The sequence below is a fragment of the Strigops habroptila genome, chromosome 4, assembly GCF_004027225.2.
Source record: "Strigops habroptila isolate Jane chromosome 4, bStrHab1.2.pri, whole genome shotgun sequence".
In the NCBI taxonomy this organism is placed as follows: domain Eukaryota; kingdom Metazoa; phylum Chordata; class Aves; order Psittaciformes; family Psittacidae; genus Strigops; species Strigops habroptila.
Window position 1 is genome coordinate 45,198,677 of NC_046358.1, and position 17,485 is coordinate 45,216,161.

Below are 17,485 nucleotides of genomic sequence, written 5' to 3' on the forward strand. Positions count from 1 at the left end.
CTTTATCTGGAGTAACTTCATTCAGAACCGCAATTCAGAAAAATAAGTATCAAGCACTTCGTACTAGTTGGGAAGTTTGCCTGACAGCCCAGCAGCAGAGTGCTCTGGAATCTCACCTTCTGATGTTAACGCTTGCTTTGTTTTACCAATAAATACTGTCCTTTAGCTTAAACAGGTTTTTTTCTTTTTTATCCTGCTGCATATTTGCACACCTCCGTGTTACATCCAGGAAGTAAGGAGAGAAAAACTCTAAATTTTGTAGTGTTTCCTGCTACTTGGCATTCTTCAAAACTGAAATAATATACAGTAAGACTGTCAGAATGAGGAATTCCTGGGCATTGCTGTTCATAAGACAGTTTAAGCAAAATGGTTTTTATGATCACGTTAAAGATCAGGGAAATGTCACTGACGAGAGAGAACACTATCTTTGTTCTTGCAGGTCAAAGCTGATGTATTTCCTAGTGCTGTTACTGTTAGCTTTACCTTGTCTTGTTATGGGATGTCAGCTCCAGTAACGACAATATGATACATCTGAGATTACCACTAACCCAAACGATCTTTGCAATTTAATGGGGCTTTTTAAATTTTTTTTTTCTTTTTTTTTAAATTTTACTTCACATTGGCAAACTGCCTACTGGTTCCCAAGAGTTCAGCCTCTATTTGAAATGTAATCCAGGGAATTTAAAAATTGTTTATACTACAAGACTTATTTTCCTCTGAAAATCATTGTCCATATTGATTGTATTCCTAGAAGCAATGACGTGTTTATTTAGGAGATGAATGACATTACACTGACTACCCTGCTATTATGGAGTTGTTAGGCTCATTAGGTGGTAATATTTAGCCTACTGTTCTTTTGTAGCCAATTGTGTTTGTGGATGGGAAAAAGAAAAAGGGATGTTGGGGGGAAGGACGATATTGCAGTAAATGATAACTAGTAACAGCTGTTGTCCATATAGAAAGAAATTGTTCTTGTAATTTGAAGCACAGTGTGTGAGTGAATGAAATTGTACCAGAATCTGCAGCGATCAGGGACAGAGTGTTTTCTCTTTTCTGGGGGGTTGTTTTTCCTCTAACAAGTTAAATAACTTGAAATATCTTTGCCTGTGCAGGTCCTTTCCTAACAATTACTGGGACAAATTTGTAAAACGGAAGGTAGGCTTTTTATATTTGTATTATGTTAGTCATAGCACTAGTCTACTGTTCAGTTAATTCAGATATCTATGTGTAATATACTTCTGTACACATAAATATACAAATAATTGAGAACTGAAATTTGTTTTATGGAAGTCATTGTTGTGGTGGCAAATGTCTCAGTGAACAGGCAGCTGCAGCGTAGGTGGTAGGAGGAAGACAGAAGGCTGTGGTTTCCTTCCTAGACTCAGGCATTCAAAATAACTTTGTGCTGTCAATCAGCCACACAGGTCTAATTTACAGTCATTGTCATCTTTAGGATACAAAGCCTCCTCATCCCCCTAAAAAAAGAAAAACATGCCAGCTTAAATGATGGCAGATTATACATAAACTTTCAGATAATAGCCTTTAATGCTTCTATTTTTCTTTTGTATGCTCCCCTGCCTGGCTTCCCTGCAGTTCTGACTGTTCTAGTAGTTAATTGTGAAAGACTTTTATTTATTTATTTAATTTCTGACAACTGCTGGCTTAAAGCAGGGTGAATGTCACTGAGGACTTTCCCTAAGCAAAAGCTTCTCTTATTCCATTTTTAGGTTATTAACAAGTATGGAGACTTATATGGAGCAGAGCGCATTGCAGAACTTCTGGGTTTGGACAAAAGTGCCCTTGATTTTAGTCCAGTGGAAGAGAGCGAACCAGAAGAGGCGTCTCTTGTGTCATGGTATGATTTCTGAACTTCACAGACACATTGTGTGTTGGCTCAACTTCACTGTCAAAGGTTAAACCAGATTTTACATTGAAACTGTAGTGATGTTTTCCTTGGCATGGAAAATTCAAATGGAGAAATCTTCCTAGTGTGGAAGTAAAATAAAAAAGCTTTTTGTTTGTTTGTTCTAAAACATGTGTATACTTACTACTATAGAAGTTAGAAAAAAATCATTAAGATGCTGCTGACTGATATAGTTGGCCACTCTTTTATTTTAAACAATAATCAGTGCAGCGTTTAAAAGTTCCTTTGGTGTTACAACAGAGTTAGTTTACAAACCAAAGGACAGGAAAAGTATTGATTAAAAAATATCTATATGCCAGATATCTATAAAAAAACCCCAGAAATGTTTTCCTCAATAAGTTCATGAGTGAAGATCAGAGTTTGAAAGTATCAAAGTCCCAAATAAATTAGGCTTCTGCAAGAGTTTGGTTTCCTCGATACTTAAGGCACACAAGAATAAAGATTTCCATTTGCATGCCATCTAATGGCTAATAAAATATATAGAATTGTGCAGAAGGCATTACCTTTTCTCTTGGTGATTCTGGCAACATTTTACACTAGACAGAACACTTACCTCTTAAATTCAAACAAATCAGGTTCCACATTTCACTACTTTTAACACACATTTTAATTTTTGTAAGCGCAATACGGCAGTATCACTCCTACTGAAATTGTTCCACCAGTTTCAGTGGTTTAGAAACTGCGTATGGGTGCTCTGAGTTAATGAATACTCTCTGAAAAATGAAGCACTTACATCACTCAAAAAATAAACAGCTAATGTATATCAGCACCTTCAGCAAACAAATGTGAAGTGCCAAGCCCAGTTTGTTGTTTATCCTTACAGAATTCAATACTTAATTTTGACATCGATGCATATCAAAAACTTCTTATTTCCTAGGTTAAGCTCCATTGATACAAAGTACCACATTTGGAAGCTCGGAGTCGTTTTCACTGATAATGTGAGTATGCTTTGATTTACTCTAAACATGATCGTCTTCCACCATCTGCTTTTATTTTAAACAAACATATACAAATAATACTGCATTACAGAGCCATTTTAAAATAGTGGTTTCTGTCTTGTGTTGTAGCAAATTGCTTTAATTTATGTTAGAATTTTCTTTTTGATTCAAATGGGTATTAAGCACCTCCGCACCATTAACACAGTGTTAGCATTCTGGAAGTTAATTGTACATTCATTTAATTTTGTAGAAATCTATCTAGCAACCAAAGGTGTCTCTTCTAAAATCAAGCACCATCTACAGGATTTTTATTCTTGAATCAACTATTTGCCATGGCTGGTTAATTCTTTTCTTTCATAACTTCTCCTTTGAAAGGACCACACTTATCTAAAATCCCTATTTTAGGTGAACCCTCTTTTTGCATCTTCTTGAACATTTCCAAACAAACAAGAATGCCAAGGTGAATCAAGCAAAGATGTATAAATTCATTGTGCACTAAAAGCACACTGGGCCATTGTGCTTCAGTAAGAGCTTTCACATCAAAGTCACTTCAGGTTCACTGCTTGTTAAAAGAATAAGCTGTATTATGTGCCTTAGGTTTTCTGGGTGTCCTGGTTGATGTGGTCTTGAGACTTAAACAGAGTAAAGTGTCTCATGAGTAATACAATGCATTTTCTCTCCTCCAGAATCAGTATTAAAAATTAAAGTTCTCTGTAACAAGCTCCCCAACCAAAACAGTTTTAAGGTAGGGGATTTTGATGTTAATAACATGTATGCTGAAGACTGCATTTAAATATGAAAAGACAGAGGTCTCATTAGCATAACTAAGCAATAAACACCCATTAAATGAACAGTGGAGATGATAAGAGACAGAGTAAGACAGTCTTTTTGAACATGTAAAGTAGAGGTATTACATTCAGACTGTGATTCAAATCAGATCATGATAATATTGCTTTCATTCATAACTTGAATAACTAAAAGAAAGCGATGTTCTGCATCCAGTAACGCACATTAGCACCTGCTAACATTCTACTGCTTTTTACTTTCTCTGCAGTCGTTTTTATACTTAGCTTGGTACACGACTATGTCTATCCTTGGGCACTACAACAACTTCTTCTTTGCTGCTCATCTGCTGGATATTGCCATGGGTTTCAAGACATTGCGAACTATTTTGTCTTCAGTCACTCACAATGGCAAACAGGTTGGTGCTATGTGCAAAACTTTGAAAATGAATGTGTTTGGTAACAGTACTGGAAAAAAATCTTGTGGTACCTAGGAAATACTGAAATTTAATCCATTTTGCTCATGATTGGATTAAGGAATAAATCCCATTATGTCTTGTGTAGCACACCTAATACATGTTAAATCCTATGAAATTATAATAATCTATGCCCACAAAGTGCTGATAGCTAAAGAAGTTTTGTGCACAATAGAGAAATGCATCATTTTAGAAAAACACAAGAGCCTGAATTAGTATCTCCCCAGCTCCTTCCCTATGCTCAATGATGAACCGATTAGTGATAACTGATAAGAATTCACAATCTCTCCTTAGTTACAGCAGTCATAATGATCTGGGTGCTGAGATTTTGATACTTAGCTAGTAAGAATGTGCTTGCAGGTGGGGGCATTTTTATATGTCACTTTATCATGCAAAAATCAGCTTTTCTTTCAGGAGAAATGGACCAATGAACATTTCTTCCCTTATCAGGAAAGGAGTTTCTAAAATAGTGCATATGAGAATGTTCTTACGCACAAATGAAATCACTGGTTTTATCCCCTTCTTTTTCCTCCAGGATGGCCAAAGTGATATTATTTTTAATGTAGTGATTTATATATTTTCTTTATGCATTTTTCTAAAAGTAACACTCAAAACCTGGCATAATTGACAAAACTATCTCAACTCAAGACCACAGCTTTTAGTATATATTCTGAACAAGCTAAGATTAGTTTTTCTAATCCTGTTGTTTTTCTTGCTAGTAGATATGAACACTGAAAGCTGCAGATTTTTCAACTGAAATGGGAGCATACTGACAGATCTGCTGTTTATCAGAAAGAGATAAACTTAGTTGTTCAATACTCTTACATTTCTTTTAAAGGAGTAATATTAATTGTTGCATTTTTAAAAGATGTAGCCTTCATTAACTCCTCTCCAGAGCTGCGTCTTCTAATGCTGCATCATCTAACTTCAACAATAATCTAGTCTTATTAACTGCTAAACTTTTTCATCTAAGGATTTTATTTGCTTAAAATTAAATTACTTACTCTTTGGTTATCTATCTACTTTATTGATGGCTTAGCTAACCAGCTTTGAAACAGAAAATAGAGTATGATAAGTCATAATGTAAGTCCCAGTGAAAATTATTTATCAAATTAACTAAAGGGGTTTATTTTTTTAATAATTTGATTTTCACTGTATATCCAGTTTTTCAAGTTACTAGAATTTAACTTTTAAAGTAAATAGTGGAAACGTTGCTTCAGTGATACCTGGTTTGTATGCATATAGCTCAGAAAGATGGAAACAACTTCCATTTCTTGATACAAAATCCCTTTGATTTTCATGTGAGAGCAGGGTAAAGTAACGCTTCCAAGCAATAGGAGACCTCAAAGCTATCGTAACTAACTCCTGTCTTTAGTTTCCTTATAGAGAAAGGTACAGTATGATACATTTTCAATACTTAAGGCAATAACTGAGCTAGCATATCTCTTCTGACAGGATGAAATTGTAACTAACTTTGTCATATCTCCATACACAGCTTGTGCTTACTGTAGGACTCCTCGCTGTAGTAGTGTATCTTTATACTGTTGTGGCATTCAACTTCTTCCGCAAATTCTACAACAAAAGTGAAGATGAAGATGAACCAGACATGAAATGTGATGACATGATGACGGTAACTAAAATATCACTGGCATGCTTCAAATTTCATCCTGAATTTTCGAATTTTCACTTAAAATAAAATGATAAGCAAGAAGGGGTGTCTCTGTTGTTAAATCCGTGGGTCTGTTCTTCTTGCTATATTTGTCATTTTGAAAATGTGAATGGTCTTGAAATTCCCTCTGCATTCGCCAGTGGTCTAAACTCAGCAGTAGATAGGTGACACTCACCAGTATAGGAAAATATTCTGGATTTTTGTCCTAACTACTGTGGTCTGTGATTTGCTGCAACACCTTCTACATGTGAAGATGGCAAACCCTTCAAGTACAAGGAAGAAACTTCATGACAAACTGGTCAGCTCTGCAAAAAGCAGCTGTGTTGCACACCACAAATAAACCCAATTTGTTCTCAATGTTTGCAAGTGTGCAAACTCTTCCTATTCTTATTTAGGTTATATAAAGTATATGATGTTATTAGCACTAGTTATAAAAGTCTGCTCCAAACCACTTGTAATTAGTAATTTAGTGAAGAAGTAAGAAGTCAAGGGTGAGTAGAGAAGCGAGAAATTAAAACTTATTAATTACCAGTGATAATATAATGCCACTAATTTCCCTTCTGGCTTTCACCTGTTGCCACAATGTTATTTATGTTATATTAAGAGATACTCTACAGGTACATATTACAGTTTGAAAAGGTTTTGATTTTCTTACTGTCAACAGAAAACGGAACAAATTAGGTATTAAAAATGTAATATTCTGAGTTTGTGGCCAGCTCATTTCTTCCATGGAATAGTCACTCTCTGCCCTGTGTTATAAGCCAAAAATAGAATAAAAATCCTCAGAACAGAGGTGTGTCACAGACTTCACAAAATGATCTTCTCTATTCTTGGGCTTTCCTTCAAGCACTCAATGCCTAAGTAAGTCAGATGTGCAAATGACAGAAATTATGAAAACTGCCCAAGCAGTATTATTTAACTGAGCCCTCTGCAAGCTGGATACAATCATCTGGTCATAAAATAAATGTAGGAGTAATTGGAATAATGAAACTTTATGACATCTATATTACATTTTAAACCACTCTACCAAGTGAGGTAAATAAATCCCAAGTTATGTTTTTAAATATGATTAAACTAGTAACAGCATCTTACGTCAACACTAAAGTTGCATTATAAAAATGGATGTATACTTCTGTTTGTTTAGTGCTTGCCTAAGAAAGACCAGATTTGTGAGGTTTTATGCTGATTATTTAACACCAGCATTGATGCCTAATGTGACTTCAGAACACTGGCTGGGCTTAGAGATTTCTGTTGGTTTTAACCCACACTGTGACTGAAAGTGGTTCACAAGATTCTATAGCTGACTGATACATGAGAAGTGATATTATGTGTTCTTTGTTACCATAACTTGTGAAAAGAATCAGCAGAGCAGGATCATTTTTCAGTAAGAAAACACATAAACAAAATCATTCACAGTAAATATATCTGTAATTTTCCTTTTTTTTTAGTGTTACCTGTTCCACATGTATGTGGGTGTAAGGGCTGGTGGTGGCATTGGAGATGAAATCGAGGATCCCGCTGGAGACCCTTATGAAATGTATCGAATTGTCTTTGACATCACATTTTTCTTCTTTGTCATTGTCATCCTATTGGCCATTATTCAAGGTACTGTCACTTACCTTAGTAGAGACTATTGGAATTCAGTTTACTTAAGTAAGTTCTGCAATGTATTTATTTAAACCATATTTGTGTTTGAGGTAAATTTATCAGTATACTGCTATAAGGAGTTATTTCTGAGCTGATAAAATCATTAATTCTGAAAGTAATAATTTTATACTTAATCCATAAATAATGCATTGTCCCAAGTTCTACAAAAAGACAAAGCACAAGAAACATAATGGGGTTACGGTGTTTATGAACACTGTGACAGCTATCCACAAGTGATGCAGCTTGTGCAGGATTACTGTTCTTCCATTGGTAATAACCATTTAAACTTGGAGAGAGCCTTGCTGTACACACTCTTCACACCTTTTGCTTGAAACCGCCACAGCTGGCTGGAGAATGGAGACTTACTTTCCCCTTGAAAAAGGGAAAGGACATAAAGAAAGTCACCATGGCCACATACCCATTTCCTCCTTTCTTTAGAGGACGATTTGCAGTTTTAATTGGTTTGAAGCTGTGGTTTACAGAGAACAAGACCTCCATTCAATGACTGTTGGTATTCAACACTCATTGTATAAGCTGACCTAAAGCTGTTCAGAAAAAACACCAGTTTATGGCAATCTGGTGGCAAAGAAAAAAACTGAGAAAAAAATTAGGAATGTCACAGTTCCAAAATGATCCAACTCTATTCTTAGTGTGTTGGAAGTGGCAGAATAATACTTCAAATGTGATGCAGCATCACAAACTGGCTGGGGGGCCATGTGGGAACAGAGTTGTCTTTGTGGAACAAAAGCTGAGATACAAGAGTTCCAAGAGAAGGAGAATGAAAATTAAATTCTTTCATGGGAACAAAAAAGATTATGGAAGCTTAAACTGACTAAAATGTAAGAACAGAAAAGCCTTTCCACTCTGAACATTGTACTTCTATGTAAGAGAAATTCTTACTGCTAGGAGCGTGGTGTATACAAATGTTAGATGTCTGGAAATTGATAATTGTACCTTGAATTTTTCAACCTAGACATAAGTATGCTAAACTCCAAAGACAATGGAGGATATCTGGGAGACGTTACTTGAAATATGAAAATTGCTAAGTGCTGAAGTGTTGCTACTTTTCTATTTGAAATAGGTCTGATCATTGATGCTTTTGGTGAATTAAGAGACCAGCAAGAACAAGTGAGAGAAGACATGGAGGTATGAGGACATTTTTTGTTACTCTTTCTCATTTAGATTGTTGCCAGTTAAAATAGTGTCTTTGAGATAAAACCGATTTGTAACCACAACTTTTATTTCCAGACCAAATGTTTTATTTGTGGAATCGGCAACGACTATTTTGACACAACCCCACATGGCTTTGAAACACATACTTTGCAAGAACACAACTTGGCAAACTATCTGTAAGTATATTTTACTACTGGAATTATGATAAAGAGACCTTTCAGCTCCAGGGTAATTTAGATGCACACAGTGCTGACAATCCTAAGACAGAATTCTGTAGAACCAGGGAGTATCTCCACTCCTTTCTCGTCTCCCCTCCTCTACTCCATACCTATGGTTACCTTTAACATGCTCATCTTACACAAGAGCTGCCTTAGTGGAATGAGGCCTGAAGGCACATCAACTCCTTATTCCTCTGGAAGGAAACCCAGGTACGTGGAATGATAGGGAACAACAGTTTAGTAAGTAAGTTGGTTGAGTTTGGAAGTTTTGACTGTGACTTCTGGGGGCTTGGTAACATTGATGAGACCACTGAAAATAGCTTCCATGTGACAAAAAGAAAACCCAAACCAAAGCATTTTGAGGAGATTCCTGAACGAAAAGCTACAAACCAATGTATAAGTCTGATCCTATAGTTCTTTAGCGATAGTGCAGCTTTCTGAAACCGCAAAGCAATCAAGAGTTGTATCTGTTTAGACACAGTGATCTTCAACTTTCATTAGTAAATGCAGAGCAGATCAAAGAGGATATTTAAAAAGTTAACTTGTGGCATTAGTTACTCATACAACAACAATAATTACATGAGCATTGTGCCAGCAGAGCTAAAGTAGCTGAACGGGTGGTATCTTATAAAAGTCTGGCTTTGGAAAGCTGCATCTGAACTTACTTTTTAAATTAAAAAATTAATAATAAAACCTACCTGAGCCTTCTGGCATGGAGGCTGCATTACTCCTTGCATAGCAGCTGACACTGCAAAATCAATGCACATTACTTTTGTGAGGCAAATTTCCATTAACATCCATAGTTTTACCAGTCAACAACCTCCAAGCTTTTCTTACTATATTGTAATGCTTAATTGGTATATGGGAACCTGCAATTCACAGTAAATTAGAAATGGCCATTTCCTTAATATTATATATAGTGGACGATCTTTTTAACCAGGTTGCCCTTTAATTATACAAATGTTAAAGTCAGTGTACATTCCTTTCATTACAATGAAAGCACATACCAAGTTTAGCTAATTCCAAAGGCATGGCATCAAAAGCGGCCAGCCATGAGTTTTGTTACATAGAAACAGACCATTGTTAGTACTCTGCAGCCTTCCTGATTAATTGAAGCTCTTTACATTTGAGTGAGCGCAGGGATCTGAGATAGCCAGCCAGGCTCAGCTTATGAGCTGTATGGCATCAGTGTTTGGAATCTTGGTGCAGATGAGGATTTGCCACACTTCTAAACTTCTTGCATAGCAGCCAGCTTCTTCCAAAGTGAGATGGTGGAACATAAGTGTATAGGAGTTGGTGTATGCCTAATTCAGGTATTGCTCCTAGCACTAAAATGAAGAGAATGCTAAACCACATTTTCCAATTCTACAGATTTTACATCTTTAGCACTCTTGCAGGAGATGTACTGGAGGACAGAATTTTCTCCTTTAGCATAAGCAATATCATTACTTTTCTGACTGGCATAATCTCCTTCACATAGCCCAGGCTAGGAGAGGCAGAGATGTTAAGTTTTCTGCATTAATACCTGCTTTCTTCATGTGCTTCTTTCAGATTCTTTTTAATGTACCTCATTAACAAGGATGAAACTGAGCATACTGGCCAGGTGAGTAGAAAAGAAATTACTCTGTAGCTTGTAGCAGCCTTGTAGCTCAGTACCACCAGGTGGAACTGATGTACCACGAGGGAGTGGGGATGATGCCATCCTCCCTGATTGGTTTCTGCAAGTGAAACAAAAGGAAGGGTTAAAAAAAAAAAAAAAAAGGAGGGGAGAGGGGAAGGCTGCAGCCCTGTGCTCTCCTACCCAGCACTGAACTGGGTCAGAACTCTACTAGTTACCTTACTGTCATCTTACCTCTGAAATGAAACCCTGAAATAGACCAGTTGTAATGTTTACCCCAAAAGATTAAGTAGTTAAGTTACTGTATTTATTTATAGTCTAAATCCATCTATGTGTGTATATATAGATAGGTACATGGATGTGTGCATGTGTGTTTAGTGTCGTTAGGCCCTAAGTGTAAATAAGAGATAATTAAATCCTATTTATTTTCTTATTTATCTCAAATGAGAAGCTGGTATGCAAACACTACAAATGAACCATACACTTCAATGTTTTCCAAGCAAACTAAACCACCTTTTATCTATACAGATTGTGTACAGGTTTGCTCTGATATAACTCGGACTGATTAATTTACACTTACACAGTTTTTCTAATAGGGCTTAAATTTCAGTAGTACTGAATCAAGAGAAGTGCAGAACACTACCTTTACAAACATTCTTGATTGATATACAACCTTTGAGTTTTAATATTTTCACAGTTCTACTCCATGGCCACAGGCATAGTACCTTGTTACTGTCAAAGAGCACTAACTGCAGCAAGTCTATTAAAACAAATACTCTCTATCCTTTTCAGGAGTCATTTGTGTGGAAGATGTACCAAGAAAGATGTTGGGATTTTTTCCCAGCAGGGGACTGCTTCCGGAAACAGTACGAGGATCAACTTGGCTAATACCACAAAACAAATTATTTATTCATCATTAACTGCTAAGATCCAGGATACAAAAAAAACCCCCACACTTCTTTTCTTTTCATGGTGTAATTTCACATCTTATATTTACTTTAAATGTCTTTAAAATTCAAGACATACATAAAATGTGACACTAGTTCGTAGGCTTTTTGTACCTACCACGTATGAAACAGGTCTTTTGTTGGAATTTTCATTGGAAGAGAGAAAGCTATGCCTGATTAAGCCATCCAGTTCAAACATGGTGTGAAATTATAGCAATTTTTTGACCACTTCATTAACCTAATGCTTTGGCAGTGCAGTTGAAAGGGCTAAACGGTGTCTTAATTGCATATTTGACATTTAAGAACTTGAACACCAGAGGCTATGCCTCAGAAAAAAATACTTTAACTAACTGCTGTCCATTTATCCCCCTCCCAGTATTTGCTAGTGAATGTATTTTAAGATACAGCTTGAAAAGCTTTAAGCGGTTAAAAAGAAAACATTTTCAAACACTTTGTCAACCTTGAAACATTAAGTGCCTTAAAACCTCTGTAGACATAGCTATGCAAGCTTTTTATTTATGTTAGTGTTCTAGGTGAACAGATCCATTAACTGTATTGCTTTTCTGTCTTTCTGTATGAAATTGCACTTAAAGTTTGTTTATACACTACCTTCAATGACAGCTTATTAGATGCTGCTGTTAAAAGACATAGACTGTATCACAATGAATATGATTTAAATCTTAGGCCAAAATAAAACAATGATCAATGGTCACCTGCAAGTAGAAGCTGCTAGGATTATGCTTTTTTTTTTCCCCCTTCTAATAAAAAGTGCCCACTGCAATAAAGTATTATGAACCAAATACTACGTTTGCTATTGTCTTTCTCATTTCCCTACAATGTGAGGATGGTGACTAAAACCACATGTATTCATTCATCATTCATGGTTTTATTTTTAACGACTACATAGAGCAAGTACAAGCTGAAATAACTGTTCTCTTGGGTGTACTGTAGCCTGTATCTTTAGCAAAGAAAATCCTAATTTCACCACAAATTTTAGACCCTTCTATGAATATTAGTCTTAGACAATTTTCAATCACGTCTAAATTTTGGTTCCACAGAATTTTAGGTACCAGCAAAGCAAGCTGGGTCTTTGGCATACTGAAAAAAAAAGTGAAACATAAAGGACGTCAAGCAAGATTCAACTTTCTACTTAATGTTTGCTATATTCAGTTATTCACAGAAGAAAATCTGAGCTTCAGGAAATGATGCTGTCCAGCCACTCTTCAAGCTCTTCCTCAGTAACAGTTTTAGATGTACTTTGCTGTTGCTGTGATGCTGTACTCTTCTCTTCAGGCATATCTAGTTTTAAAGGGTCTAGAAAAGTGAAAAAGAACAGACTTGAAAATCTGGAGGGAATTCCATACTAGCTCTTCATCCCAGATCATTTTGCTTTTTAATGCACAACTGACTCTATTTAAACAAAATCTCTCTTTCTTGAAGAATAACGAGTCCAAAAACAGTAGCAACAATACAAAAGATAAGGCAGCTTAATAAGCTCAACCAGAGCGATGTGGCCTCCATCTGCTTCAAAGTGGACAGGGTCAGGTTTGCAGCAGACAGTAAGTACTCTCCCTACTGCGATTTGTTGGCAATCCCATCACTGCAGAGGTTACTTTAATGTAGGAGAAGAGCAAGAGGCCAGAACAGCAGATTGCCCTGCACAATTTTTACCGCACGTATTATAGTATGATTCCATATTCTGATGGCATTGTTTTCTAAAGGATTTAAGCTATGCTTTGGAGTGGAAAGCATGGCCTACCACTGAAATGAAAGAGCACTTCAAGATTGTCTTCAGTAACATGGCTTGCTGTATTGCTTGTGGGGACATCCTACATGTTCAGCCAGCTTGGAGTTAATTTTAAGATGATAGCAAGAATATCATACACAAAAGATCAAAGATGCTAAAGATTCTTTTACAGCATAGTGGACTAGGGGCGAGTAGTAAGCCACCTCCATCAAAACAAACTGCAGTGTAGCTTCCAGCAATGCAAACAAAAGAAAGGGATTGCCGATTTTTTTGAAATACTAATTTTTGTATATGTTTTGCTTCCATACTAAGCTTAATTTTGTAAAATCAATGCTAGTACAGTTTGGAAAAAGCATTCATAACAAGCCATCAGAAATAGCTGTCAATTCTTTTGTATGCTATCAGCACAATGAACTAAGGGCTGGTAATGTTACATAAACACTTTACCATCCTCTCACTAAAATTCTCTAGCCGTACTTTTTTAATTTTAAAATTTTGCTGATTCATAAGACCAATGCTGTTCTGCAGAAGGAACTTTAGTTTAGTGGCGAGATAGATAAAATTCAAAAGAAACAAATGTGTCAGAACATAGCCCCAGATAAGTGCAGTATGACAGAGATGACGACAGCAGAAGTGTTGAGTGGCCAATCACAAATTCAAAACGTCACCAGAACAGAGAGCAATGGAAATTAAATAAGGGCATGCTGAGGAGAAAAGATATCTTACCATTTTCCTTACAATCCATTTTCAAATCTTTCTCAGTTGATATGTTGTAGGATAATGCTTCTGACAGAGGTATGTTTTCTTTACTAATGGGGGCATCTAGATTCAAGAGAAGATCTAGTTCTTCATCCAAATGGTCAGTCTCTTGCTTTGATAGTGGATGACCTCTCTGAAATGGTTCTGCTGCACTTGTCCTAGGACCATTTTTACTTCCAGACTCTGATGTAGCATCAGAATTGCCAGTGGCATGGGACACCAACGCTGTTTCAGCTGGAGCCTGGCGGAACAGAAGCTCTCTCTTTTTGCCATCTTTGATAATTTTAGATTTCATCTGTGGGAGCTCTTCAGGTGTTGATGCCTAAGAGCACATGAAAGGACTTGAGTCTTCCTGATGATTAACTCCCTTTTTACTATTCTGTCTATTTTGAATTGTAATTCATGCTTCCTACACTTGACCCATTAAGAAGGTACAATGAATTTCAGCAGAATTGAATTCAGAAGTAAAAAGTTACCCTGATGATACTTTTACAAAAGCAACTACAAACTCTTTTTATCACTTATATCGGAATATGAGATTGTATGCTAAATTAGCAAGTTCTATTGTGTCACAAATACTTACTTCCTGGAGAGTTACTTTTCTTTTAATTCTTCTCTAATGAAATCCCATCGATATTCAGATTTTGGCTAGAAACATTATCCCATGTGAGGCCTTCCTTCCAAAATTTCAGTCTTGAAAGCAAACCATACTACAGATTGCTGAAAATCATTTAGCAAAAGTTACACTATATAGCTGTGTATTTTGAAAAATGAAACCAAATTACAAAACATTATCACATAGTGAAACAAGAAGTGGCCACTCATTATTTAACTGTGGAACACAGATCCTGCTTTTATCAGGATGTCGTGGCATTAATAACACTGCGCTGAATCTGATGACCACATAACCGGTCAGAATGCCAAGACAAAAATTAAATGTCATAACACACACTTTATAAGCCTGACAAAAGCCAAAAACAATGACTAAAACTCTTAAGAAGAAAATTGTATTTGAAAGTAGCATTTATTTGCAGACTCCCTTAGACATCACATCTGCAGATTTCTTTGAGCTCCCTTAAGAAAAAGCAAAGCACTGTTGTGTCACAGAAGCATTTCATGCAACTCCAAACAGAAGTAAAACTCTGTAAGGGTCACCTTGCTTGAGCAGATGGATTTTTATTTTTTTTTATTTAATAGGAATTTTGTTTTAATATTGAAGTCTCATTGGTTCTCTTATTTTTTTCCCCCCTGCCTGAAGAAACTTTTTCTCCTAATATTGTTGCTCTTTTTTCCCACCAGAGCATAAATGACATTTTCTTCACCTGTTTGATTGACTGTTCTATCTACTCTAACACAGATGTAAGTTTGATTGATGGAATAAACATGTATGTTGATATTAGCTGTGTAGAAGTGTAAATAACAAATAATTAAAAGTAAAGAATATGAAAGCACTTTCAAAGTTTTGGTGCAAGCTTTTAACAGCTGCTAACAAAAGAAGCAAATATAAAACCAGTGCAAACATGCCATGTCAAACACTCCAATACCTGGCTTCAAATCTAAGGTGCTGCACATTTTGTTTACACAAAGCATAAGTACTGGTAGAAGGGTAGCCTGCATTACCTGCCATTTGACATCCCAGTCTCAATCAATGTACTTACTTATACAACACATTGTACTTTCATTTGAAGACCAAGTTTAAAGTAATCATTCTTGCATGGATTGTTTCACTTAAAATATTTGCATTTTCTTGTGAAAGTTCGCAGAATTACCTGCACAAGTTCAGCAGCTACATTCAACCTCAGATGTAAAGGTAATTCCTGAAGGGCCTGGGCCAAAGACTGGCAGTCAACAGAAAGTGCAGATAACTGAAACATAATTCAACACATAGTATGGCTGTATTAAAATAAAAATGAACTAATAATGACTTTAATCATAGTTTTAAATGACACATGTACCAGCAGTTTGGCTAAATTACCATATAAACACCTACAATGAAAATAATCACTTAAAGGTTTGGAAACAAGGTATATATGGAATGCTCCTTAGGCAATGCCTTCAAAATGCAAAGCAGGAAATATTTCTGCAAGTTGACAATGACATAGGACGCTTTTCCAGCTGAAATATCTTTTAATCTGTAAAGCTTGCTACACAGGGGGAATCGCCATTCTTGAATGAGTTGCTACTATTTTCTAAACAATCAAACCATGTTGCTTGTGCTCATTGGCAGCCAAAGAAATTAAGACACTTCCCAGTATCCTGATATACAAAACAGCTGACTCCTATTGCTTTGTCCCTTTCTATTCCAGCATAAAGAATCCGCATACAAATAATCTAAAATCTAGTTGGACCCATAGTCATTTTGGAGATTAGGTTTCAACCAGAAGATATGAACTGTTAATTTGAAAGAACTAGAAGAAGCTTCATAGTCAAATATGAATATATTCATAGAGGTTTTGTTATAGTCATTTTTCTAAACTATTTTCTCTTTAATACCACTGAAAAAGACAGGCTGACTTGATACATCAGTAAAGCAAAGTGAGTTCCTTATTCTCCCTTCACTGTATGGATTTGCTTCTTTTCCTCCAACGTTACTTAAAAACCTTGCCTGCTGCTTTGATTAGTCTTCAATAGGAAATAAATAAATTAATAAAAAAAGGACAAGGCCCAAGCATCAGAGCATCTCCAGCCCAAGCATCTCCAGCATCAGAGACAAATTAATAAAAATATACAGAATAAAGAGTGCTATTACTATTACCGTATTAAACAATTTGTTGCTGAAAGTACAACTGCCTAGGTATTCTGTGCCAGGCGACTATCCATACAAACTCATTTGAATGATAACTCTGTTACCTGCTTATGGCACATGCTTTCTCTATCCCATTCTTTCTCATCAGCAAATCGGAACTGTGAAAGGAAATCTCCTACAGAAAATAAATAAAACACACATTTATTTTTTTTTAAATAACAAGGTCTCTCCAAAGTTCCCAACCTTACAGAAGTAAATTCAATCAATGTTTTGTCTTCAACAAACTGGCACATAATTTTAATGCTGCATGCATTCACAATATTAAGCTTCAAGCCAAAGTTCTATAGAAAGATCTTTTCATCTCTTATTTGCAAAACAGTACTGAAAGGTGCAACAAATTCAAAATTGAATGAGGAGATGCTACATGCCATGTCAAGATTTTAATTGAAAAGTCCAATCTGGCAACATACTAGGAATATGTACAGTATTCACAAAGTGCATTTTTTAAGAACAGCTTTGAAAGTGCTGTAGACTGACTTTCACTTATCAACATGCAAATCTCTTTTAAAATGGATAATAAATGTCCTAAAAATCAGTTTGTACAAACCAAGTAAAGACTTCTTGTTGTCTGATAGCTAAATTCTCCAGACTCTCTCTTCTTTGAACTAGTCCCTACTTGGGCATGTCATCAAAAAAAGGCACTGAACCCTGAAATCCAGCTCATATGCACAAGAGACTGAATTAAAAGAAACCTTAAATAGGGCTAATTAAGATACATACATAATCTTAGTTATAGGATCTTCTAACCTCTTACCACATTCCTCCAAGACAGCAGGAACTT

At 36.0% G+C, this 17,485-nt stretch overlaps 2 protein-coding genes across 13 annotated transcripts in view; one reads left to right on the forward strand and one right to left on the reverse strand.

Annotated features, from left to right (window-relative positions):
- RYR3 (ryanodine receptor 3) overlaps nt 1–12,192 on the forward strand; it is a 215,933-nt gene extending 203,741 nt beyond the window's left edge. For all 12 annotated transcript variants that reach the window (XM_030481593.1, XM_030481598.1, XM_030481599.1 and 9 more), the window contains 10 exons: nt 1,113–1,155; nt 1,728–1,855; nt 2,802–2,862; nt 3,917–4,063; nt 5,616–5,750; nt 7,238–7,394; nt 8,518–8,582; nt 8,685–8,785; nt 10,379–10,430; nt 11,238–12,192. In XM_030481593.1, coding sequence (XP_030337453.1) covers nt 1,113–1,155; nt 1,728–1,855; nt 2,802–2,862; nt 3,917–4,063; nt 5,616–5,750; nt 7,238–7,394; nt 8,518–8,582; nt 8,685–8,785; nt 10,379–10,430; nt 11,238–11,333 — 985 coding nt within the window. In that variant the 3' untranslated portion in view covers nt 11,334–12,192. The remainder of the gene's footprint in view (nt 1–1,112; nt 1,156–1,727; nt 1,856–2,801; nt 2,863–3,916; nt 4,064–5,615; nt 5,751–7,237; nt 7,395–8,517; nt 8,583–8,684; nt 8,786–10,378; nt 10,431–11,237) is intronic.
- Nucleotides 11,107–17,485, reverse strand: part of AVEN (apoptosis and caspase activation inhibitor) — a 108,520-nt gene continuing 102,141 nt past the window's right edge. Inside the window, exons 3-6 of the mRNA XM_030481608.1 lie at nt 16,749–16,819; nt 15,668–15,763; nt 13,866–14,220; nt 11,107–12,706 (exon numbers count right to left, since the gene is read on the reverse strand). Coding sequence (XP_030337468.1) covers nt 12,588–12,706; nt 13,866–14,220; nt 15,668–15,763; nt 16,749–16,819 — 641 coding nt within the window. The 3' untranslated portion in view covers nt 11,107–12,587. The remainder of the gene's footprint in view (nt 12,707–13,865; nt 14,221–15,667; nt 15,764–16,748; nt 16,820–17,485) is intronic.